At 42.5% G+C, this 26,996-nt stretch overlaps 1 protein-coding gene and 1 long non-coding RNA gene across 2 annotated transcripts in view; one reads left to right on the top strand and one right to left on the bottom strand.

Moving 5' to 3' along the window:
* The window catches only part of LOC129211777 (uncharacterized), an 89,658-nt gene extending 73,461 nt beyond the window's left edge, over positions 1 to 16,197 (top strand). The window contains exon 3 of the long non-coding RNA XR_008578971.1: positions 16,103 to 16,197. This is a non-coding gene — a long non-coding RNA (uncharacterized LOC129211777). The remainder of the gene's footprint in view (positions 1 to 16,102) is intronic.
* Positions 16,198 to 17,830: 1,633 nt separating this feature from the next.
* SLITRK2 (SLIT and NTRK like family member 2) lies at positions 17,831 to 21,886 on the bottom strand. The gene is made up of 2 exons (XM_054839404.1): positions 21,557 to 21,886; positions 17,831 to 21,047 (listed from the first exon to the last, which is right to left on the bottom strand). The coding sequence occupies exon 2, from the start codon at positions 21,002 to 21,004 to the stop codon at positions 18,431 to 18,433; it is 2,574 nt and encodes an 857-aa protein (XP_054695379.1). The 5' UTR covers positions 21,005 to 21,047; positions 21,557 to 21,886; the 3' UTR covers positions 17,831 to 18,430.
* Positions 21,887 to 26,996: the final 5,110 nt, after the last annotated feature.

The following is a 26,996-nucleotide window of genomic DNA, read 5'->3' as shown; positions in this document are numbered from 1 at the left end:
GGAGCTTATTACAAAGCAATTGTAAACTCAACTGTCTTTAGGTTCCTGAACTGAACAGCAAAATCCTTCAGCAGCAGAAATTTGCTGAGCAGCAGAGGAAGGTCTGCTGCTCTAAGGTGTTATAACTAGGATGTGCATTAAGATTGCTAGTTTTTGCAGGTGTGATGTGATCTCAGTGTGAAGCTGTTCATAGCAAGAAGGAGAGGTAAGGGAGAGTTATTCCCAGGCTGAGAAATACGGCAGTGCTGAGCAGTCTTCTTCCATAGCAAAGATGCAGGACCAGAAACTAGTGGCTTGGTGCATACTGCATGGTTTAAAATTCTCATTTCAGCCACAAACTCAGTGTGTCCTTACAAATCACTTTGTTGCTGGGAGGAGTTTCAATTATATGAAAGCTTCCTATAATACACCACGGCTGTTCCAGTAAAGTCTTTAATCCTGCTCCTACTGAATTTACATGTACTTCAGTGATACAGGATTGCGTCAAAAGGGCGCAACTGGCTTATAATATCTTTGATGGGTGTATTTCATCTTTTCTCAATAAGAAAGAAAAAAAAAGTAGATAATGGGCTGATTGAAGAGTTGTCCCTACAGCCTAAATTTTCTTTTATACTTAGCATACCTTAGAGTGGAAAGTGAAGGGTATCAAATAACAATGAGCAACAACAACTATACATATTTCACACTTCAATAGCTCTTTCTACCTGGGACTTTCAGAACTGTAAATACTAGCTGATGGAATCTAATGAATTGTGAAAAAACCACTCTCTTTTTGCAAAGGGAGTAATTCTGTAATTAATATGACTCATCTGTATGACTTTCAAAGAACTGTTATAAGTTACTTGATTTCTCAAAGATTCTTACTATAGAAGGAAATTAATGACATGCATTTTTGTGCATTTACCAAATTTACATTCTACTTGTGTATAGATTTCCCATGGGGAAATCTTTATCTTCCTTACAGTTCTTCCGGGTAAGCCCACAATTCTGCAATTATTGCATGGATGAATTGCCCTATTTGACCAGTTGATATCTGAATATGTTCTTTCAGTGGAGCCAATGCAAATGAGTAAGAGAGGTCAGATATCGCTGTTTTAGTTATTTTACAAAGGAGACAAGTGTCTATATATATAAACTGGGACACAAGAAGGGCTCACCTAAAGCAAGAGTACAGCCTGCATGGTCTTTCTGTCACCTTAGCACAAAAGAGTAAAATATGCATCTTTATTATTACAGAGAGCAAGTAATAAAAAGAATGATTATTTACTTGCTATAGAAAGTAATATCCATGGCTTTACAAACAAAGATTAATGGTGTTGAATCTGTGAGTAAGATGTTAAAAAGCCCAGTCAGGAAAGTCTTTGTTTTATGCATTGTATTACACGTTTTGTCAGTATGGCTCAAAGAGGTGGATGGAGGAAAGCCTACTTGAGAAGGGGGGTCTAGACATCTCCAGCTACCTGATCATTTATCTTTCCTTGACTTCTGCAAAAGGGATGATTAGAAGTCGTACAGTAGAAACTGGGATGGCTGCAGGGGCACCATTTTCCTTATGTGAGCATCTTGGAAAGGCTGCAGCAGCTACTCAAACTTGGGTTTCACCTTGGAAACTGGGACAGAGGCCTCAGGGGACCATGAGGATTGTGTATCCTTTGCGAACTGAGTGTTCCTTAATTGCCTGAGGCACTGCTTATCTGGACGAATGTGATTGGCGACAAAATACCAGCAACTGAAAAAAGAGATAAGTCACCAAATTTTATAAATTTGCATGACTTGTCTGGGTAACAATAGTTCTTCATGTTTGCATTGCTAGAGTAAAGTGGATATTTAGTCATCTTCTAGAACTGTTCAGAGCTTAAGAAACAAATGAGCATTAGCTGCTTAAAAATACTTTATGTTTCTTTTATGACCAGCTGTTCAAGAGCTAATTTATGGTTTGGCTCAACACTTAGACATCAGTAAACCTTTGAAAATGCTACCTTTTCCTCCCAAGCATTTTCATTTACAACAGGACATGTAAAAAAGATGGAGTGATTTGTCTCAATGAGTAATAGCAAAGTGAGGTCACTCTCTATAAGCAGCAACTGTTATGATAGACAGCAGATCATAAAGCCATGGTTGGCTAAGCAGAATAATTTTAAATACTTTGCTAGATATTCACAGCAACTGCATATGGCTGGCGCTGCCTCAGAGTGATCAACATGAAGATTCACAGCACTTGGTGGAATCTCTTGCTTGCTCGCTATTCAGCACAAACCCACTCCCAGTCTCCTCATAGTAGTAATTCCTAGGCAACTTCCAAATGACTTCATATCTCTCCTGTACTTCTCTTAAATCTAGTTGAATACATGACATGCACGAGTAACTTTGCTACTCTTAAGACTGATGGATCTTTCTCTTTGTGTAAATGTATCCAAAAGTGGTCTTTAATAGCTGGAGAGGATGTAATTTTCCTGCTATTGTGACATGTGGTGCCATTGAAGGATATATCTGCTACCAAACCTCATTTGTATTTAGGATACTTGTGTTTTAAAAGGACTACATATCTCAAGTCACATCTCTGAAAAAGCCCTACTGCCTGTAAAGTAGGTAAGGAGGAAGATGAGGACCCATGTCTAGGTATATATGTGGGATTCCAGAATTAGCTAAGTGTTGCTAAAAAGATGGTTTTCACAGGAGGAATCAGGGCATAGGCACAGAAAATTTGGTACAGCATTATCTGAGCTGAGTATCTTCAAGAAGAGAAGTGGGTGGAGGAGATTTAAGGCTCAAGGAGCACTGAGGATTTGTGGCTGTGGGCATGAAGGAAAGATGTGGGGGAGGCTGCATGCCACTAGCTGTATGCCCTATGAATTTATATAAGATAAAATTTCTTTCTTCTGTCCCTTGATTCTTATTTTCTCTTGACAAGAGTTTCACCTTGCCTTTAAGGCATGGACAATTCATTTGTTTCTACAAGAAACTTGGAGATCCTTATGGATGTGACTTGAAAATAAAAACTACTTTGAAGGTTTCATCCATTTCCTGTTCAATAAGACTTTCAGCTTTTAATTTAACTTGGGGAGAAAACTAGTCTAACTAGCTCACAAAGGCATAAATAGTGTGCAGACAATGACAATTTGCTGAGGTGGATGAGATGAATCAACTTGTGGTGGGGCTGATTTCTTCTGTTAACTATAAAAAGAACACTGATGATTAAACTAGACAAGACATCTCATGCTTAGGTAGCTACTGTTAAATGACATGAATCCCACATGAATGACAAAATCAAAAAGCAAAAAAGCGACATTTATTACAGAGAACCATCTGTGGAGGCAATAATGCTTATAGTTCATCTGTCAAAGGACCCTCTCCTATTATCACTGGAGTCTAAATCTTTTGTTGCACTGGACTAGAGAGTACAGTACTGCCCTGTTTGGTATAGAGATCATAATTTCTCCATATTAAAAGGGTAGATCAGTGCACAATTTTTAAGAAAAACTCAAGCACTGATTCCAAGGGAGCAGCTTTGCTTAAAAATTGATGGTGCTATGTGACCCATTTTATTCCAAGGGCAGAGAGAGTCCAGTTTTCTTTCTGTCATCTGTGCTATCAGAAAGCACTTGGATCCAGGGTCAGTTAATAAAACAGGGCTTATCTGCTCTTTCACTTTTGAGGTCATCCCATCTCCCTAAGTCTCCTGTTCAGGATGGTCCTGTTCATCTATTTGGGACAGATGACTACTTAGTCTAGAAATGCAAGGCTGGTTCTGTGGCATTCCTCATCTTTTCTACGCACACACCCCCATGTAAAAAGAGGTTGATTTCTGAACGTGATATTGTTCATCATAGAGGAGACAAAACCCATTGGAATACAGTATTATGTGTTGGAATATTAACAGGAGGAGAGCTAAATTATTTAAAATAGTCATCCCCAATGTTTGCCATCCCATGGGTAAAAATACTTAGCTAATAACATGATATTGACAACATGTTTTCCTCCACAGGGGTTGGGAACTGCATTCAGAATAACGTCTGTTCATCCAGTAGAACTTCACCCCATGCCTCCTCCCAGTATCTTCAAATTCAGTGGTAAAGTGGCAAAGTGGGAGCCTTATTTGTATAGCCAGTCAGGTCCCTTAAAAAGAAGGCCATGCCAGATTTTGCCTCCCGTGTTTATATGTACCCTATGCACAGTGTGACTGATTTCAGTGAGTAAATTCAGGAGAACTCAGCATGACTAATTATGAGAAAAACCCCAAAACCTTTGGAAACTGTGGGAGACTTCTATCAGTGCCTTTCTGGTGGCAGGAGTATCTGTTGTCACAGACAGAGCAGCAACACGTACATTCAAGGGACTGTACTCTGGGATGCCAGTTTGCATCTTACTGGCTCCACCACTGGATTCCTGTTTGACCTCCAACACCAAGTACTTCCTCTTGTATAACCATTTTAATATTTATCTTCCTCTGTGCCCTTGTTGAGACATCTTACTTATTTTATCTTTTTCTGTAATAATAGTGACAGCTTATTCAGTGCAATAAGATTAGGAGGGTCGGGGAGGCTCCTCGGACTCTCTCGAGGAGAGGTCTGTGTGTGCTGTTCACACTTTTCCAGTCAGCTGAAACACAGACTACTCCAGACTGAATTCCTTGGCCCTGGGATTTCTACAAGCCTGTTGGATTTCTTACCAAATTAGCCAAGTTTAAGAGAATGTAGACAGCTTCAGGTGGGTAGACATCAAACCAGTGCCACTGGCTGAATGTGCATGCCCTGCAAGCAGTTTTGGGGAAGCAAAAAAGCCAGGCGTCTGCTGCCTGGTTTGGTTACGCCAAAGCCCACCAAAGCCTGACTGTGGAATGTGCAATGGCATGTCATGCTGGAGGAGCCTGTCTCTACATGTGAGGGTGACCTAGGCAGAGCTCTCCTTCTTGGTGGCCTTGGCCTTCTCTTCGGGCTGTGCTTTTGTGCTTCTGTGGCAGTTCCACGTCTGTCCCTTACTTCCCCTTTGCAGAAGCAGCCTGGCCCTTACTTGGCTTGACTGCTCAGCCCAGAGGCAGCAAAATTCAATTTATCAATTCAATTAATTCAATTAATAACCAAAATTCAACAGATCAGAGAACTAGCATTGCAATCAACATTGCAATCCATGTTCTAAATGGAGTTACTTCAGCTAAGGCTATAGCCCCTGTTATTTCCACATTCATGTTTTATTAAGTTGGAAGAAACTGTTGTGGGTATTATTAAATCGGAATCTCATATAATGGCAAGTGTTCTGGAAAGATGCAGGCAAGGCTTGGAAAGTTTTGTTAATTTTGCTCCAAGCTTTCACAGCTTTGTGTGGCTTTTTCTCAAAGCTAAACTTAGAAGATTAACACCGCTCTCCTCATGGTACTCTGTTTACCAAGGGAATGTTAGTCAAAGGGAGAAAAGTGGACAACTTCAGACTTTTCATGTCAGTGCTACTTACAGAACAAATATCCACTGTCAGGGTAAGAGCCTGAAGAAGAAGAAAAGAAGCTTTCTACCTATTGTGCAATAAATCAAAAGGTTCCAGTGAATTTCTTTGAGTGTTAGCAAAACTGCTTGATCTAGGATTTCAAAGGGTGATCAAAACAATTTTCAATTATTCCTGACTTGCACTTGTATCGTTCCAGACTGAGCTGAGTCTTTTCCCCTAGTACATTCCTTTATTTAAATGCAATAGAAAGAAGAGAAAGAAGTGAATTTCAATGATCAGAATCCCAATGTGTGGGAAATATGACTTCAGTTCTTCCTGTGGAAAGTCTGAATAAGACCAAATAATTACAAGTTCTTCACTAATAAAAAGCAGAAGAAAAAAGAAACAATAACAGAACATTTTCAGAAATTGGATTTTTGTTATCTGCAGTAATACAGGAAGCTTATCTATTGTGAAAAGAGCAAGCCTGATTCTAATGTGGTATAAATATTTGCATGATAATAAGGTTATGTATTTTAGATGAAGACAATGTATTGCTCACAAAGAAGAAGAAACAGCTGTGGCCATCCTTGGGAAAACATGACTTTCTAAATGTGACTCTGCATGTCCCAAGACTCTACAGCTAGTTTTCTTTGCAAGTACATTTACTGCTACAGTGCAGTTACCATTGATTACAGACTCACATCCAAACTCTGAGGGTGGTAGAATGGGTATGCAAGAGTTGTTAAGTAGCTTTGGTCTTTCAGAATAAGTAAGGAGGAGTCCCAAATGGAGAAGACAAAAATATGACTTTCTATCTCACTACTTTGTATTACTAACTGTAACACTTAAGAATTAAAAGGTTTTGTAAAGCATCAAATGTATAAATGTATCAACCAAAGAGTTTTATTGCACACATTATTCATTTGCATCCCAAAATGAACTAGGTGGAGAACTTTCAAAGATCTCTTTTTTAAGTGTGACTAATAATTCCAAAACAGCAGCAAATTGTATTGGTTCTAAACCAGTGAAATTAAAGTGAACAACACACTGCATTGCTTATAGTGCTGATCCATTATCAGTATAAATGCTGATTGCTTAGGTTAAGCGGTCTAACAAAACAAAGTGGCTGCATCCTCAGCTACTATAAACCATTACAAGGATGTTTATGGAGTTAAACACTGTTTACAGCAGCTGAGGATCTGGATGTCCTTACTTAAATAGTAACCTCTGTTATTCTTAGGATAGAAAAGTTAACACTTAAAATCTCTAAGATAAACACATTAAAAGGATCATTAAATGTTTACATTCCTTGATCTCGATTTTTCCCAGAACTTAAAGAGAACAAGTCTTTAGAAGGACTATTTGAACTACTGCTTTTGATCTATTTCTGCTGGTCCAGGACAGATGGTTTACGCTGCACTGCTAGAAATATCTTGTGGTGTATCATGTATCTTATGTTCTATATAAATAGCCTCTAAACAACTGGCAGTTATCTAGAAGTATAAAATTGTGCATGCAATCAGAGCACTTACCACATCCAGCCAAAAAAAACCCCCACGACAATTACAGTCTAGAAACCAGGAACAATTGTTCACGTCTCCCATTTCATGGATCAGCAAGGAAAGTGAGAGCATCAGTCTTAGCCGTCTCAAAATTTAGATTGGCACAAAATCTAAATCTAAACCAGAATAACATGCCTAGCCAGTGAATGAATTTTAGTTGGTTAATCAAAAGCCAGTTTAGAAGTGGGGGTGAAATCATGTCTCCGTTGCATTGAATGGATATGCTGCCACAGATTCTTGTAGCATGTAGTCCTGCATTTACAAATCAGCTCTCTGTTGCATGGAAGCATCCTCAGATTGCCAGGCATGACTTGTCCACATATGTTCTGGAAGACTGTCTGTGGAAAATGGTGGGCTTCCCAACACAAATAGTTGGATATTACATTATGTAGCTGGGTTGTAATATGGAAAATTATGCCGACACTCTGCATTCAATGGGCAAGAGCGTTATTGCAGTAACTATGGAGTAGAAAAAAGGAGAGGTTACAGAGTACAGGGCAGAGATAGAAAAGGAAAGTTGAATGAATTTCTTTCTCTCCCCAGAGTGCCAGGTTCTTATTTCAGCAGCTGTCTGCCACTCAGAGCTTCTTTTGGCTCACTTACTAGCATAAAAGCTCTCTACAATAGTCAAACTCACTTCATGCCGAAAAAAAGGTGCATTAAAAAAAAAACAAAAAAAACCAACTGGTATGCTAAGAACTATTGCTGAAAAGATTCTATAGGGCAGAAACAGACAAGGTGATTCAACTTAGCCGGAGAGGGAAAATTTAGGAGGTGGGATACTGTGCATTTTCAACAGTCTAAAAACAAGCTGTAGCATTTTTATTTCCAATTTCATTACATGTATGTCATCTCCTTTTACAAGGAGATAGTATTTTTTCCCCATACAAGGTAATCTTCATGGTCTATTTTTAACTGTAAAAACAGAAAACCAAACTAAATATGAAATGTACACACCGCATTCCTAGATCAGAATAACATACATCAGGGAAAGAAACAGTAGACTATTGCTGTATTTGGATGAAGCTATAAAGCCATAAGCACTGCTTTGAAAAACAATTACACTTAACATTTCTCATCAGTAAATCTCACTAGACTAAGGCAGAAAGTGTCATCCTCCTCATTTAATGATGCAGAAATTAAAGCATGGGGACACAGGTACGCCTTGTGCAAGGTCACTGGCAGAACTAAAAAGAACACTAATTTCTCAGTTCCCAGCAAATGAGCTCTTAACTAGGCCCACTGCCTCCCTATCTACAGCAAATAAAGAAATAAATACAATAGTATAAACAAAGTCCTGGGTAGTTCAATTTTAGGCATTCACTATGAATTATCCATTAGGAGTCTACAGCTAGGAATTATTCCCACGCATTATTTGGAGAACGACAAGAAGCCATGGAAAACATAAGCCACCAGCAAACAAATTTGTAAACATTGCATTATGGAAAAGAAGGCCACATTAATAAATAAGAATTATCCACTCAGTTCTGGTAAGTAGCTTATGAGTTAGATGGGATGGTAAATATGGTCTCAGAAAACACAAGCTAAAAACTACACCACTAATTAAAATGTGCACTGTAGCATTAAGCATTTTCCCGACTATCATTGTCTTTTCACATGAGCCATGCTTATGTCTGAACTGCAATAAATCTGGTATAACTTTTTAAGGCTAGGATTTCTCAACTGTCCAAGAGAATTGCCTGTCCAGTTCCCTTAGCCATTAGGAAAGCAGTCTGTGTACCATTTCCCTTTAGAAGTTCCTCAAAAAAATAGGCATTTGTGTAAGCTCTTTAAATTGTGAGCACTGAAGTCCTTAGCTTTCTAGAAGCCTCCTTTTAATATCTTGACAGTTAAGACAATTATAATCTACCTCTTCCCTCCTTTTTTTTCCCCACTATCTTGCATAAAAAGCCCTAAACCCCACATAACAGTGTTGTTAGATATCCTTTTGATTCGCTAATAATCATAATAAGCCCCTCTGAAACCTTCAGAAAAAAAGCCCAGAAAATTTGAAAGGCTTTTCCTAACCTCCAACGCCCTCTCTTTTCTCTATTGTAAGTAAGCGTGTAAGCTGAATATTCTGAGGTTTTTCCACAGGTACTTCGTGTGTATGTGTTTCAAGTTGGAATACACCTGAATAGAAGCAACAGCTCAGTAGAACACAGCAGATGTGATGGGAGCAGTAAAGCTTTGGTAAAGCTTTGTTCACTTGAGTGGATCACGGAGTTTCTGAAACTCTTCTGAGTGGTTCAAGTCTCAGCTGCCCTGGTACTTGAGGAACTTGGCTACTTGTGAAAGAAGATAAAGGAAAAACAAAGACTTAGCTGAACATAACCCATTTGCCTTCCACAGCAAGAATACAGTAAGGAATAATCAAGAATTAAAATTTAGCGGAGATATAATAAATTGAGATTCCAGGCAAAACCTCACCCTCCCAGGTGCAGGAGATGTGATAGCAGTTAAGATTTTCACCACAGTTTAAGCCAAAAGGTCACCATGAAGTACTCAAACATTACTGAAAATCTGATACTTAGTGACTCAGGTATAAACTTGGAGTAATGCTGACTTCAGATTTTCATGAATGAGCGTTCAGTCTGGAGAACTCCCAAATGGCATTTTAAGTGATGGTAAGAGGACATAACCATTTTTCTCTCTCCACTGCCACTCACACTTTGGTGAGTTCAGTGACTGCCCGTATTTCATGAGATCCTTGTCACTGGTGCCAATCCCAGGGGACTCCACTGGAGCCACTCGGGTGTAAAGCTAACAAAGATACTCTGCATCTACACCTGAATTGCTCAGATTTGACTGTACCCTGAAACCTTTAAAAGCCTCTGAGACAGGTTTGCTTCGGTATTATGTTGTTTGTTCTTTGTGATTAGAAGAGAATTATGTAGTCATTACATTTTTAGAGTTCTCTCAAAATTTTCTGTTCATTTTAGCTTTCCAGCTAAGACACTGGCATGTACCAAGTCAGTAACAAATCCCTGGAGAGAGGGAAAAAAGTTTCTAGCATGGTAAAAAACTGCCTCAACTCAATTCCTCTGCCTCTCAGATGAGAGGGCTCTCAGAACAAAAATCAAGATGTCTTAAAATAGACTCTGTCATATTATCACTGATCTCAAGGGGATTTTTTTCCAGGCTTTTTTATGGAAATAGGTCTTATCTCAAGAGGAGATAACTGCAACAGGTCTATATACATTAGCTGTGCCTTTTCCAATGCAGACAGCATTCTTAAAATGGCTGTACTGCCTCCTACTCAGAAGATAATTGGTGCCTAACACTTCTGGCTCTGGGGAGCAATGCAGGCACAGGGCAAGAAAAGAAGATACAAGGAATCTGTGTTGCTAAGATGCAAATCTGTATTTGTTCTGTTGTCATAAAGAATCCTGACGTTGTATTGCAGACACTTCGTAATGTTGGTGTAATTTCTGTTATACTGCAAATACGGATTTACGTTATCTTGATTTCTAAATGGTAGTGCCACCTTCGTTTTTAAGATCAGCAGCAATGTTTTGTGTTGCTCTTGTTTTGTAACTAGCCACTTATATTGATCTGAGCAGTTTGCTGAAAAGTTTGTTTTTACAAAGGACCTTATAAGTTAAAAGACTATGGCATTAATTATGCAAATGGTTAATTCATTGTATTTTTTAAAATAGAGATAAAAAAGATTCAGAAATACTGCAACTAGGTCTATTCTTCCAAACTTCACCTTGATTACTTTTTCAAGCATAGTGCATTACCAGTGGTAATACAAATGCATGCACAAAAAGGGCAACAGAGATGAGAACCAAAATCTGAACACTTCAGATACCTGAACATCCTTAAAGATAATGGAGATGCCTCTAATTTCATCCCTCCAAATGTTTAAACAGCATGTAACAAAAGCCACCACTGAACTCAAATGGGGGCCCTTTGTGTTTATGATCTCAGGAAGAAAACCAGTTTTATGATGTCTTGTTTTTCAAACTTCACTCATACTCTTGAGTCTATTTGGTCTTTAGAATGACTTCATCTCCGATTGCAACTCCAACATTTCTTTCTTTCAAAATGATCTATTCATCTGTATTCATAAACATGTCAATCTACTGGTTCGAAAAACCCAACCAACTCTCCAATAACAAAAAATAACAAAAAACTTCTCATTAATCCACCTCCCTCATTAGCTAGGATTAAAAACCTTAGTCAAAATGATTGGCCTTGTGCCCAGAAAAGCTATGAGATCAATAATCCAAACAGACTTAATGATCCTCTTACAAAAGAGTAACTTTCGTACTTCTCCTACAGAACACTTGGAAAAAGTGAAGGGAAAAATACAAGAAATGTCACATCATCTGCATAAGTTAATTTATCTGTTGGTTTGCAATTGTACAGTTGGGAGAGGGACTTTGGAAAATAGATTTTTTTTTCTTCTGTCTTTGTTAAATGACATTTACTGTCTGCAAAAACAGTAATATGAAAAATCACAAACTGTATCAATGATTAGCTTGTAAGAGCCTAAGAAGTTTCATTAACATTTCCAGTATCTCATTTAACTCATGAGCAGTTTAAAATGATGGCATTTGTATTCCTACACAAGATCAGTATTCTTTAAGACTTTTATTTACGTAATTTAACTTGTTGGTATCCTTATTTTGACACTACTAATTACAGCCTCTAACTTTAAAAAGTATGATTTTTGTTTTAGAAACTCAAGCATTGATGGGAAGAAAAAGAAAATCAAACTAAATCCTACCATATAGTTCTCTATATGCATGAGGTGATGTTATAAAAAGTCAGTGCCTTTGACCGAAGCAGGCTATAAACTCCACAGGGAACATGTCTCTCATGGACAGAATGGAAATGTCTTGCGGGAGACTGGCACACACACAGCAGAGCATATATGTTGCATGTGAGAGTGCTAGAACATGATCAGGCTGGGCGGACTGCAGCTACGTGGGAATTATCATAGAATCATAGAATCATAGAATGGTCTGGATCGGAAGGGACCTCAAAGATCATCTAGTTCCAACCTCCCTGCTACAGGCAGGGACACCCTCCACTAGACCACGTTGCCCAAAGCCTCATCCAACTTGGTCTTAAACACTTCCAGGGATGGGGCCTCCACAACCTCTCTGGGCAACCTGTTCCAGTGCCTCACCACTCTAACAGTAAAGAATTTCTTTCTAACATCTAATCTAAATCGACCCTCCTTCAGCTTAAACCCATTACCCCTTGTCCTGTCACTACACTCCCTGATAAACAGTCCCTCACCATCTTTCCTGTAGGCCCCTTCAGGTACTGGAAGGCCACAATTAGATCTCCCCGGAGCCGCCTTTTCTCCAGGCTGAACAATCCCAACTCTCTCAGCCTGTCCTCAGAGGAGAGGTGCTCCATCCCTCTGATCAGCTTCGTGGCCCTCCTCTGGACTCGCCTCCAACAGCTCAATGTCTCTCCTATACTGGGGACCCCAGAGCTGGACGCAGTACTCCAGGCAGGGTCTCACCAGAGCGGAGTAGAGGGGCAGGATCACCTCCCTCGACCTGCTGGTCACACCTCTTTTGATGCAGCCCAGGACACGGTTGGCTTTCTGGGCTGCAAGCGCACACTGCCAGCTCATGTTGAGCTTCTCATCAATCAATACCCCCAAGTCCTTCTCCTTGGGGCTGCTTTCAATCCATTCCTTGTCCAGCCTATAGTCGTGCTTGGGATTGCGCCAACCCACGTGCAGGACCTTGCACTTGGCCTTGTTGAACTTCATGCGGTTCGTACAGGCCCACCTCTCCAGCCTGCCAAGGTCCCTCTGGATGGCATCCCTTCCCTCCAGCGTGTCGACCACACCACACAGCTTGGTGCTGTCGGCAAACTTGCTGAGGGTGCACTCGATCCCACTGCCCATGTCGCCGACAAAGATGTTGAACAGTGCTGGTTCCAGTACCGACCCCTGAGGAATGCCACTTGTCACTGGTCTCCACTTGGACATTGAGCCGTTGACCACAACTCTTTGAGTGCGACCATCCAGCCAATTCCTTATCCACCGAGTGGTCCATCCATCGAATCCATGTCTCTCCAATTTAGAGACAAGGATGTCGTGCGGGACAGTGTCAAATGCCTTGCACAAGTCCAGGTAGATGACGTCAGTTGCCCTTCCCTTATCCACAGATGCTGTAACCCCATCATAGAAGGTCACCAAGTTTGTCAGGCACGATTTGCCCTTAGTGAAGCTGTGTTGGCTGTCACCAATCACCTCCTTATTTTCCATGTGCCTGAGCATAGTCTCCAGGAGGGTCTGCTCCATAATCTTGCCAGGCACGGAGGTGAGACTGACTGGCCTGTAGTTCCCTGGGTCTTCCTTTTATCACTTTTTAAAAATGGGGGTTATGTTCCCCCTCTTCCAGTCAGCGGGAACTTTGCCGGACTGCCAGGACTTCTCAAATATGATGGCGAGTGGCCTGGCCACTTTATCCGCCAGTTCCCTCAAGACCCGCGGATGCAAGTCATCAGGTCCCATGGACTTGTGCACCCTCAGGTTCCTTAGATATTCTCGAACCTGATCTTCTCCTACAGTGGGCGGTTCTGCATTCTCCCAGTCCCTGCCTTCTGTGACCTTGGCAGTGTGGCTCAAGGATTTGCCAGTGAAGACTGAGGCAAAGAAGTCATTGAGGAGTACCTCAGCCTTCTCCATATCCTGGGTAACCAGGTCACCTGTTTCATTCCGGAGGGGACCCATATTTTCCCTTGTCCTCCTTCTATCACTAACATACGTATAGAATCTTTTCTTGCTGTCCTTGACGTCCCTGGCCAGACTAATTTCTATCAGGGCTTTGGCTTTCCTAACCTGATCCCTGGCTGCTTGGACAGTTTCTCTGTATTCTTCCCAGGCTACCTGCCCTTGCTTCCACCCTCTGTAGGCTTCCTTTTTTTGTTTGACTTTGCCCAGGAGCTCCTTATTCATCCATGGGGGCCTCTTGGTGGATTTGCTTGACTTTCTCTTTGTTGGGATGCATCACTCCTGAGCTTGGAGGAGGTGACCCTTGAATATTAGCCAGCTGTCTTGGGCCCCTCTTCCTTCCAGGGCTTTGTCCCATGGTATTCTACCAAGCAGATCACTGAAGAGGCCAAAGTCTGCTCTCCTGAAGTCCAGGGTAGTGAGCTTGCTATATCTAATCAGTGCTCATTATCTATCCTTTCTACAGTTACTGGCAAAACCCAGGCATCTCTGTAGCCCAATTCATGCCGTGTATTTTGGGAGGGAATAAATAAACTTTGAATGGCCTGGGTTTTGCTATTTACTCTAGAGACCCTACACAACCAGTTTGAGTATTAAATTTTAGTAGCTAATTTTGGCAAGACTAACCCATGCTGAAGACAACTTGCTGAAATTACATCAGAGCGTGATGTGATGCTAGTAGTTTCAAATAGCTCATCCATTTATTCTTACTCAGAAACGCTGCTTGCAAAGCCAGGGTTGGCACATGGGAAATCCTGCATGGAAGCTGAAATGCTATTTGATCTTACACTTCTCTTCCCTGACAAACAAGTGGAAGAGGGAACAGCTATGCAAACCTTCCTCCAGCGTGGCCCCCAGGAATACCACTGGGATCAGGTGTCTCATTTCACATGGGGCTACTCAGTAAATATCACAGGGGGAGGTAAGGGCTGAAGCTCTGAGTGGAGCAGGGACATCCATTCCCTTCAAGGCTGAAACAGGTCCCCCAGAGCTAGGCAGGAAAGAAAAGGAGAGCCCAGGGGGACAGATATGAGGGGAAAGGTTGGGGCATTACAGGGTGAAGGTTTGGGAAGCAGATAATGGAGATGAGGTAGGAAGTGGGTAAATGCTGGAACCCGAAAGGATGAAATCTGATGGAAGAGAGAGACTGCAGAAAGGAGGACTACCAGTGGGCATTTGGAGTGGCTCTGCAGCAGACTTGAGAACCCAGACAGAAAGTACGGAACCTTTTGCAAAAAGTGGCATTTGTTTTGTAGGGAGAAAAAAGGGAGGACAATTAACCTGTCAGCCTCTGGGTGTGTTCTCTTGCTAGCCAAGCCACAGTGTCGTCCCAGGAGACAGACCTCTGCCTAAGCACCGTGGGGGAATCTGGGCACAGTAGCGTAAGGTTATCATCTATCTCCATTTTGCCATTCATGTTGCTTATTGAAATCCAGTTTCTAAGATCATTGCTAAACTTTACTTCATGCTTACACAGGAAGATGTGTTCATGCATCGGGAGTGTGATGCCCCTCATTTTCACTGGAGATAACTGCATAGTTTTAACAGTGCTTCAGTCTGCACCATTACTGTTTCTGTAAAGGTCATTATGTCCACTTTCACAAAAGAAAACTTATGAAGAAAAAAACTATTTGCATCCTATTTTCCTGAGGGAAAAAATACTTTGCTAACTTGGTCACATAATTTTCACAGTTCAACTTTTCAAACTATGAAGGAAAATTTTTTCAGACTCATTATCAAGCCATTACTCAGGCAGCTCTACCCTAACAAGCAGCAGCTTCCAGGGCTGCACAGCTAAAGAAATGTAGAGACCGTCCGCACAGCAGCTGCTGAAACACTTTCCCTGTTAAACAAATCTCTTTAAGCGTAACCGAAAAAAAATCTCCTTCTCTCTCACCTATACACAGTATGAAAAGAATTGCTTAAAAAATGTCAGCTGAAGGGTATAAAAACAAACATAAAAGATCTACAGCAATACTGATTTTTAAGTTGGTACTTGTGATGCAAAATAAAATCTAGTCACTAAACAAATCCCACTAGGAAAGCTAAGGAAATGCAAAGCAACAGCAACCTCTGTAAAATATGGATGTGCTACCAAAGCAAACGTGTTAAGACAGCCTAAGACTGAAACAGTAAAAATAAACAAGATAAAGTTACTAAAAGAATCAATTCCCTATCTCTGTTGTTTGCAAAAACTAGAAAATTGAAAATATTTTTGTAGGAAAAATTGGCATTTTTCTGGGCAAAACCCCCTGTAACTGGTTCTGGCTCACTAGAGAATAATAAATAGTAATATCCTAGCTGCTAGAGTGCCAGATATAACATAGTACTTGTTTTGCAGGCAACACGAAAATCATACCTGGAAAGAGTTACTAACTTTACTTTAAAATAATACTTATACTTTTCTTAGGGTTTCAGCAATAAATGCTTTTAATTACCCGGGGAAAGGAGCCATAATAAGACAATCACTACTGGAAGCTTTCAAAGAAGTACCTCACTCAAAGATGGATGCTATTCCGGTCAAATGGCCCAAGTTCAACTATGTGATACCGTTTCGCCTCCTTCTTGAAATGAGACCATTTTGCAGACTGATTCTTCAGTAGTTCATTGTAGCACTTCAGTTTTAAACCTGATCTAATGAACAGCCATAGATGCTATGGACTCTGAACATAAAGAATTGACGTGTTAGCATATTAATGTACTCAGATGTCACATAAATCATTAGAAGACAGTTCACTGAATGACTCAGATATCTGGCAATATACACGCAAAGCCTCTTTAGCTTTTAAATATAAAGCAACTTCCTTTTGGCAAAGTCCTGATTAGAACAAAATTGATTGTAGCTATTTATAGCTCAAATGCTATTGCTGAAAATTTCCCAAAGTTGTAGATACTGTATTATTAACTATAGTAAAGCTCTAAAAATCAGTCAGCAGAGGCCACTTCAATCTCCGCATGATAATAAAGGATTATTATGTGCAGTAACCTATTTATGAAAAGGAAACAGTGTGCTTCTTTCAGACTCCATCAATTGCTTTAATAAGGAATTGAAAAGCCTGGCCTACTTTATATGCAGATCACCATCCCAGTTGCATAAGGATTTACAATAGACAAAACAAAACTGTTTTTGTTGTAAATAAGGGCTGTTTGTTTAAATCGCACAATAATGTTTGCATCTAAAAATTATTTAGAAGCTAATAAGGCTTAATAAAGTTTGACTGTATCCTTGTTAATAAAAATGGTTTCAATATTCTCCAGGAAGGAAATGTAAATTGAAGGTGATAATGTAAAGTTTGGAGTAAAACTGGCCTGAGTTAATGGGAAAGAAGACTTTGCATTTGTTCACTGATGGGCTTAAGAAAACCAATGTTGAGAATGAAATTCAGTTAACTTAAAACATTTTATAAAATTTAAGATAATGAATTTAGTAGTAGTTTTCTCTAGCAGATTAGAATTCTTGCTGTATTAGTTTTGCTTTAGAGACTGAAAACTTGACACAGTTCAGAATACTGGAAGTTAGTGTGGTGCACATACTGATCTCTGCCACCTTGATTTGGAGGACTCCAGAGACCCAGGTTCAAATTTTACCATTGGCATTGGTTCATTTGCCTGTATGTTAATAAATGTAATGAGGTGTGGGATGACCCCTGCTGGTGTCCCTGCTTATAAAAAAGATATGTATCTGGCAAGAAAAGGACATGTTAATTTCAGTCCAAAAAAGTTACAAATATAAACTCTGTCATAAAATGTATAAAATACCTAATTTAATGCATAAAATATTATAAGTAATGTTCTCTTAAGTATGAAAATAATCTTAAACCACTGAACATTACTGTGTTAGAGCTGCAATGGAATGTATTAAGAAGGACATTAATTGTTCAGTTCACTATGATACTGTGTTAAATGTCTTTTATTAATAAACTGTTACTCCCAGCTGAGGCATTTGATAACCTCTAGTCCACTGCTAAATCCTCTCAGTTGATTTCAGTGACTCACTCTAAACAAACCCAGAGGGAAAAATAATAGCCCAATAATTTACATTTGAGTCTATAAGGTCCTAGAACTAGATTCATTTAAAGAAGGGCAGCTTGCCTATAAATCAAACCTTCTGATTTAATGCAGCTGACATATAGATCTATTTTACAATTATTTTTTTAATTTCAAAAATACAACACATTAAAATAGGTTCAATTTATCAAAGCTAAGAGCAACAATTAAGTAATAATGTACTTAAAGTGCAAAGGCACTTTAACACAAAAAAGTGACGCCCAGTGGCTATACTTGGTAATTGAAACAGCAGTACTGTATATTATTATTTACAAAAGAAAGTCATAGTCCAGGAAAAAAGATCTTTGGAGATCTTCTACATAATACATTGTTTCCACTTTTAAATGAAAAGGAAAAAAAAACAACAGAAAACCCCAAACCCCCCTTCCTTATTTCCTTCCAAATCAAAAAGAATTATGCAAGATCTATTACAGAAACATACATTTGCAGTGACAGTTCCTACAGAAGGGTCAAAAGGAGAGAGATATAGAAATAACTTAAAGGGAACATTGCAAGAGCAACACCATATCCCTGCTCTGCTGCAAGGCTTCCATTTCTCTCTCACTCCCTTTGTAATTTAAAAAGTGGAAATGTTGGGAATGCGACAGATGACATCAGCATTGAGTTCAGACTCAATCAAATGTGATACTCAGCTCATTTAAAAATTTGCCTTTATCTTCCACCTCCCCCCTCACAGCTGACTGATTGCAGTTTGTTTTTCCAGAACTTCGAGGTAGTCTGGTTCTGTTTGTAGCTTTCCTTGGAGTAAAGGATGCTCAGGTTTAGACTGTTCTGCAAAATATTTCCTGGGAGTTCCGTATAAAACAGTTTTATTTATCCTGTCCTGGTTTTGGCGTCTTGATTCATATGAAGGGGCAAATTGCCTTTTGGGTAAGGTGCAAAAGTTATAATGAATTAATCCTCCGGTGGGGAGTTCCTTGACCCTTTCTGCAATATTTTGATACAGAAGCTCTGGTTCCCTTGGTGAGGATTGCTTTTCCAGTAATTCAGCTGCACTGATTGTAAATGCAAGACTGGTGGGGTCCTCCTTTTTGTGGTCAAGATTGCTATAGCTAAACTCATGGAGATTCCTGTAATAGGCAACTGGATCCCCTTCCTTTTGCATGTAGATTGGGTTTTGGCACATCTGTCCAACAGGAGGGGGAATGTAGTTATAAACATGTCCTTCAGTTTTATCGTGGGTCTCAGTGTTGTAAGACCCGTACTGGAGCTGAAATGAACTTATATCTAAGTTATTTGCGCTGCTGGGCATGCTTTGCACGCCCTTCCGGCGCTTAAGGACAAAGACAAACAGGCCTGCCCCAAAACAGACTGACAAAATAAACACAACCAGCAAGCCTAAAATTAAGACAGACAGTGGAACTTCAGTGTGTATTTCTGGGTATGAGCTGGGCGAGACACCAAGGAGATGAGGTCTATCTGTGTTCTGATTCATGGAGAGGACAGAAGAATCTGACAAGTTGGGGTTCTCTGGGCAGATGGCTTCTTTGCTCAGGAATTTCAGATGCTCTCCAGAGTGCTTGGTGGGAGACTCGCATATGACTTCATTGATAACTACGGGGGGATTTGACTGCTGGTTGTTCTGGTCAGTGACTTGCTCTATCCAGTTCCTCAGCCCCAGGATGTCACATGTGCAGTCCCAAGGGTTCTCCTGGAGGTCTATCTGAATTAGAGCCGAGAGCTGGTCCAAGACTCCTCTCACAGGCAGGTGTGAGAAATGGTTGTTTCTAAGGTTGAGTCTGGTGAGGGAAGTGCCGCCAAAGACGTTGTCAGGCAAGGATCTAAGCAGGTTGTTATTGAGAAATAACAGATGAAGATTACTCAGAGCATCAAAGGTGCGTGGCAGGATCTCCTTAATGACATTGTACTCTAGGTAGAGATATTGCAGGCTGTGCAGCCCGTCAAACATAGATGGGTACAGAATCTCAAGGTAGTTGCCATTAAGATAAAGTCTACGTAAACTTGTGAGGTTTGTAAAGGCACCTTCTTGTATCACTGCAATTCTGTTATTTCCTAGATGTAACAAATCCAGAGAGCTGTACTCTATGAGATCGGTTCTATAAATGACTTGCAGATAGTTACTGGTAAGGTAAAGTTTCTTTGGACTGGTCGGCCTAGGGTGCAGATCGGAGATGTTACTTATCTTTTTCTCTTGGCAGTTCACATTTAAGCCGTTGTCTGAGCTCTGCGAAGTACAGATGCAGCCAGCTGGGCAGGTGATGGGCACAGGAGACTTTGTCTGGTAAACCATGATAGGTCCGAATATTTGTCTGTCTTTTGACACAGTGACACGGGGTGTGGGGCGGTTCCTGGTTTTGGGTGGCCGGCTGGCTTTTGGGGCTCTGGTGGGATTGATGGCAGAGTTGGCTGTGGGCGATAGCCTCGAGATGTGTGGGTCTGAGAGGACAGGGTGTTTTTCCTTCTGGTTTGAATCACTGGAGCTTTTCCTAGGGCAGAGATCTTGCCTGGTGAGCTGGGTCACATCTTTCCCATGAAGCCTGAAGGGGGTTTCGCAGACTATCTCACCTACGAACACAGTGATGGTGTCTAGCCAGGCCTTGAGTGGCAGCAAGTCGCAGGTGCAGTTCCAAGGGTTTTCCTCCAGCTGGATTTCCATGATGCCTCCAATGTGCTCCAGCACACCAGCAAACGGCATCATCTTCAGCCGGTTCCCCCGCAGGTCCAGGTGAGTGAGGAGCACGAAGCGGAAGACATTGCTGGGCAGGGACAGCAGGAGGTTGTCATTGAGAATCAGTACCTTGAGCTTGTTTAGCTTGCTAAAGGCCCCCGCCTCAATGGCACTGATGTAATTGTAATCGGCCTGCAGGTACTCCAGACTCTCCAAACCCAGGAATGTGTCCTCCTTCAGCACTTCCAGCTTGTTGTTATTGAGGTGCAGCCTCTTGAGGGTGCGGAGGCCACTGAAGGCCCCTGTGCGGATCTCCTGCATGTCGTTGTTGCCCAAGTGGAGTGTCACGGCGTTGGAGTAGTTGACGAACTCATTGGGGAACAGGCGGGTCAGCGCGTTCCCGTTGAGAAACAGCTGGTAGATCTTGGATGGTGGCGGCAGAAGGAGGCTGACAGTTGTAAATCCTTTGTTTTCACAATTAATGTTCAGCACGTTCTCCTTCTCCTCGCAAGGGCAGCGGCTCTTGCTGCAAATGTCTTTGGCAGGTTTGCGACTCTCTGTTTGCGAGATCCCAGCCACTGTTAACAAACTGAGCAACCAAACACCCTTCAGCATCTTTATGCGCCGTCAATCCCCGCTTCAGTACCTACAGTCAAACCTTGTAAGACAGGTAAGGAGAGAAAGAAGAAATCCCCAGTGAAAACGGCCAGGAGCAGAGGCTGCCAGGGGAGGGCAAAGCAGGTTACAGGGTTAGGGGGCAGGGGGGCGGCAAGGAAGCGACTTACAGAAGTCCTCTGAAATCCACCCCCCCCCCGGAAAGCGCCTGCGGAGCTGCTGTGGGGGAAGCCCCATCGGGGAGCCCTCCGAAAACCGGGGCCCCCAGCGCTGCCCCCCCGCCCGACCCCTCCGCCCGCCGCAGCAACCGCCTCCACCTCAGCGGCCGTCCCCAGAGCGGCTCCGTCCCCTCCAGCCGCAGCACTGCCCGGCCCGGGACAGCCCCCGCTCCCGGCTGCCCGGCTCCCCTTCGCTGTCAGCTTTTACAACGGGGCGGGGGGTGGGGAGAATAAATGATGTAAACGATCGCGAAGCCTCCCTGCCCCCCTCCCCGCAGCAGGGAGCCTCCGCACCGCGCTCCCCATGCCTCCCCCCGCGCTCCCCGGCTCGTACCTGCTCTCGGGGCGTCCGACGGGGCAGCAGGGGCAGAAGCCGCCGCCGAGTGCCGCCGCCGCCGCGCCCCAGGAGCCAGGCGCCCGGCAGCGAGAGGCATCGCCCGCCTCACGCCTCAGGAGGAGCGCGGCGAGGCGCCGCCGTGCCGTGCCGTGCCGTGCCGTGCCGTGCCGTGCCGTGCCGTGCCGTGCCGTGCCGTGCCGTCCCGTCCCGTCCCGTCCCGTCCCGGCGGGAAGTTGGGCCGGGCGGGGGGCGAGGAGCGGCGGCGGCGCCGCTGCGGGAGCGCGGACGGCTCTGCGCGGGGCGCGGCACGGCGCGGGGCTTTTGCCGGCTGCCCCGCACGGAGCCGCGCTGACGTCACGCCGGGGGCGGGGGGGACACCTTTTTCCCAGCCCCCCCCCCCCCTCCCCGCCCCCCACCGCCCGGTGCCTCTCGCAGCCGGCTCCGTTCGGGCTCGGCTGCTCTTCGCGGGAGCGCTCTGACAGCACCTGCAGCCGCGCCGCGCCCAGGACAGCGCGGGGACTCGGATTCGGGGAGTGGAATAAGGTAACAAGCGGATTTACCTGGGTCCGGAGGATTTTTGGCCCCGAGTCCTTAAATCCGTGCCCTCAAAATCGAGAGCAAGTCAAGCAGCTTCTTCAGCACAAGCCAGCCGGCAAGCGCGCACGCACCACACACACGCACACACACCACACACACGCACACACACCACACACACGCACCACACACGCACAATCTGGCTCTTGTAGCAGGGGTGCTGCAAAACCCGGATCTGCCATCAGCATCTATCCCCCACTCCGGCTGCAGCAACTCTCTTCCCCAAATTGCCGTGCCGAGCTCTGTCCAGCGCGTTGGTGTTTTCTACACGTTCAGAGAAGTTCAACACCTTCCACCCAACAGGGCTGGCAGGTAACGGCAGTTGTGTGTCTGAACTCCTACACGCTCTGGAAAGCTCACCCGAGTGCTGAGCAGCTAAGACCACATCTAACATGATCATTCACACTGGCTAGACTAGTCCCACTGCCAAATTGCGATGTTTTGGTATAGTGATTGGCTGCCTTTAAATAGAGCAAGATGTTGGATGTGGGTTATTGTGACTTTGCTGAAGCGCCATGCACTGGGCAGAGATCCGTTTGACGGGAAGAGATGGCTGCTCTGGATCTCTGTCTGGGAGGTAGAACTTTGGGTTCACGCTGTAGGAAAAGAAAAAAAGACACTCCACAATGTTTTTTTTAAAGTGCTAATATGCAGGGTTCATTATTACCAGATTCTTGTAGGGAACTATACGCACTTCACTTAGTCTTTAGAACATAGAAGTGTGTTTCCAAAAGAGTGCTGAACTTGGTAAAAATGGTACTGTGATTTGTGTTATTCTTTAGCCGTTAAGTGTGAGAGCCCACATTTTAGGAGCAGCAGAAATGTATTGACTGTTCTTCTGGGGGGCTTGAGATCGGAAAAGGTAGCATCCTGCAGCAGCCAGCACAGATGCCTTTGCAGTGCTGCTGGGCAGGAATAGTGCTGGAGTTTGCATTCGGGATTGGAGCAGCCGCAACTTCCCTACTTAAAATTCAGAGAGGTTGTGGAAGAAGCAGGAGCATCCCATGCCGAAGCATGCTTTTGGTGTGGGGCTGCGTGAATTTCAACAAGATTAGGATTCTGAAATGCACTCAGAGCAGCTCCATTTCTAACTCTCTTTATCCAGCTGAATTCAGGAGCAAAAATTGCTAAGGTCAGTAAAGATGTGTGTAGCAGATCTGAGGTTTTACAACACTAATATACCAGCGGCCAGATTATTTTTCTGAGACATTTTTTGCTTGTTTTCTGCTTTAAACATTAGAATATGGTGTCTGGGGGTCAAAATTGGACTAGTTACAGAACATAGCAAATCTTATTTTCAGATCTTTCTAACAGTCTAGAGGCATGAGCCTAAAAAGGGAAGGTAAGAGTAGACCCAGGTTGATTTTTTGTTTTATTTTTCTGAAGGGAGCATATTCTTACACACACCTGCCCATACTGACACACACAGAGAGGCACACACATGTTCCTGTAACCTACCTTCAACGCGGCTCACCTGAGCAGCTCTGCACAGCATTGCCAGCACTCACAGGGCTTGCTCCAACACACAGCAATAGCTGAAGGCAGAAGTAAGTCCAATGCATTTTTCTCTCATCTCATAGCGTACATTTGTTTCTTGTTCATGAGTTTCAGTGACGTGCAGCTTTCTGGTGAGCAAGGATCATGTCCTGGAATTGGCTCATGGGGCAACCTATACTGTCCCACTTGCCTGTGTTTACTAGTACATAGGAAATGTGTTTGTGGTAACTGCTGATGCTGCCTGGGAAGGGAAAGTGTACGCATGGCATGCCTCAGCGGTAATTACCAGATTCATGTGGGATGGAAGGAACAGCATGTTAGGGGATTGCAACAGTAATAAGACATAGAGATGATACTGATTCTATTACACTGCAAATGCATGCATATAATAACCACTGTTGTAGGAGGAGGAATGAGGATTTAAAAAAAAAATAGCTACAGCTTTTTATTTAGGAACAAAGTCATGATTTCTCAGCATGCCCGAAGTGTTTTATAATCCCTTCAATTAAAAACACAGAGTATAAAAGAACAGCTTTTTTTCCCCACCTGTTTTACTGCCTTTTTATTTTGCGTGTTGAATGTGGGAACATTTTCAGGCTGTGACTATCTGGGAGCCTCCAGGAACGGATGGCCAGGAGGCAGGTTGATACAGCAGCCTATGAGTGTTTGGGAAAAGTGAGAAAACTCAGTGTTATGCCTTATTTGTAAGCATTGAGAAGGTTTCTTTTTTTTTTTCCCCCAAATACTTTGCTATGTTCCCTCATCGTCCCTTTTTGGAGCAAAGTTATGCAGACTGAGTATAGATTCACAAACTCATAGATTATAAGGCTTAATGGAACCATTGTGGCTTTTGGATCTTGCATAACCCAGGCCATCAGCTAAATTGGAATTAATTCCTGTTTAAACTAGATCATACTTCAAAAAGAGAAAGAAAAACAAAAAAACCCTGAAAAATCAATAACATATCCAGGAGTATTTTAGCAATTGCATATGATGAAAATCTGCCATGATGTTTGGTAAATTGTTCCAATAGCTTTCATCTCCCACAGGTAAAAAAATGTGCTTTCCCTACAACTCTGCATCTGGCTACCTTCAGTTTGAAATTTTTATCCTTGTAATATCCTTGTCTGCTGGCTTAAGAGCCCTTAATTAACCCATACCTGTCTCCCATGGGGGCACTCCCAAACTGCTGCAGAGCAAGTATGAACTAAATACTTGCCTGATACCAGCCTTAACCAACTTCAAATTGTCTGTGTTAGTCCTGTGCTGGTACGTACACCAGAGCAGCTCTGGGCTCCTGCATGGTCCTAAAGCCATCACTTTATCTATCTTCTGCCAGGAAAAAAAAAAAAACAAACAACAAAAAACCCAGACCACGGCATGAAGCATAAGCACGTAAAATTTGGCACAGATCATCACCCTTCCTGCCTTGTGCGCATCATGCTGTTGTCCTTCTGTGAGAGTAAATATCAAGGAGCAGAATAAGTCTGGAAATGTGGAGATCATTTTGTTTCTCCACATTGTATCTGCAGATGGATGCTAAACACTACTTACACATCTTTACCTATCAATTTATCTGTTTCTGTTTCTCTGTACATAAATGAAGAAGGAACAAACATATCCACCAAGTCTCATGGAATAAAGAAAAGAATGCAGTAAGAAACTAAGCAAAAATCTCTGCGAATTGGATGCAGGGCAGGATTTAAGTTTTACTGATCATTAGAAACTATCAAGGTAGCCTGGGTGCTGGTAGTGAGTAAGGAGGGATTTATTCATGTAGTATAAATAGATGCCAACATTGATTTTTGTGAACAAAACATGATGACTGATGTAGTGAAACAATGGGAATTTGTAAATTTAGGTATTTAGTGATCTTATGTGTTCCTCATCCTGTGATCCTGAATGCCATAATATGAAATGCCTACTCCATGTCAGCTTTTAGGCTTCTGAGATAATAATCATTACTATTCAACAAGTACCCTATATTCTTGCTTTTTGAGGGGATATTTCTTTGTATGCCTCTGTGTGTGTATGTGTGCCTATTTGTAGCTGGAGACATTCTGCCTCCATGAGTACGTACATTTTTGGAATCTTTCCTGTACTGTAAGTGGGATATTTTTGTGCCTCACTTAAAAGTAATCATTAAGGAAATAAACAGTTTCCAGATTTAGCACTGAGTAGTATGCAAAATAATTGTTACTTGTAATCCAAGGTTTTATCTTATCCAGCAGCACTGGAGAGTATGCTGTAAAGGAGAGGGTGAAAGAGGAGGCTCTGGCTTTCACTTGCTTTCTCTGGGCAAGGGATGGGCAAGGGATGAGTGAAGGAGGGTGAGCATGAAAGACAGGGAGGAAGGACCTGGCAGGCTCTGCCCTCCATGGCCCTGGCATCCATCCCCGCTCAGCCATGCTGCCCAGCAACAGTGAACTGGTGCGATGCATGCCCAAGAGAGGCAGAGGAGAGATGGTTGTGATGAAGTCTCCGCAGAAGGAGAGCCAGTGGATGCACCAGTGTGTAGGCAGAGGGGCACTCCTGAGTGACAGTGGCTTCTGTGGTGTCTACTGAGTTGCTGTTTGCTGGCAGTCAGTAATGGACTTTGATATTACCTGTAATTAATTTCCTTGGTTTCCAGATGCATTTTAGCTCCATTTTCCCCAACCATTCAAGCATCTGGAGAGCCATGGGCTACTTCAGAATATTGTTTACTGACACTTCATGACTACCTACATAAATAAAAGAATTTAATGAACTACAACTTAAAATCAACGTGATTTGTAATTCTTCCCTCAATTGCTGCTTCCTGCAAGGACTCACATCCTGGCCAAGGATACACATTGTTGAGACCTATTATCTAATTTCAACATATTTTTTTGCAAAGAGACTTTGCCATGATTCATTTCAGTATATCTGGGGTAATCTGTTTTGTAACAGCACACCATGATTTCACACTGCTGGTGCAAAACACAGCAATAAAACTATCAATTTCTGATTTTTTGTGTCATTAATGTGGAATCATAACTTTCTTAAAAATGAGAAGTGAATTTTGTGAGTTATAATACCAGTAATATTGGTTTCAACAGGACATGTGATATAGAAGCTGTCTGTCAGAAAACATCCCAGGTAGCAAGTGCACTGGGGATACCGACAGACTCACCACTATGTATTTAAGACTGCACTTTATTTTAGCTTTAGCCCAATTTTTTTCTTTCTTGCACAGAAAAACAAATATCCCCTCCCCTTGTACACACACACCTTTTAGCATAGGACCCAGCAAAGTACTGTAAGACAGTTGATATTTATGGATGTGTTCATCCTATTCAGCAAAGTAGTGTGTCTGGTCCAAAGC

Source organism: Grus americana, chromosome 12 (assembly GCF_028858705.1).
Source record: "Grus americana isolate bGruAme1 chromosome 12, bGruAme1.mat, whole genome shotgun sequence".
In the NCBI taxonomy this organism is placed as follows: Eukaryota; Metazoa; Chordata; class Aves; order Gruiformes; family Gruidae; genus Grus; species Grus americana.
Note: the sequence above shows the minus strand (reverse complement) of the source record. Positions and strands in the feature narration are given on the sequence as shown.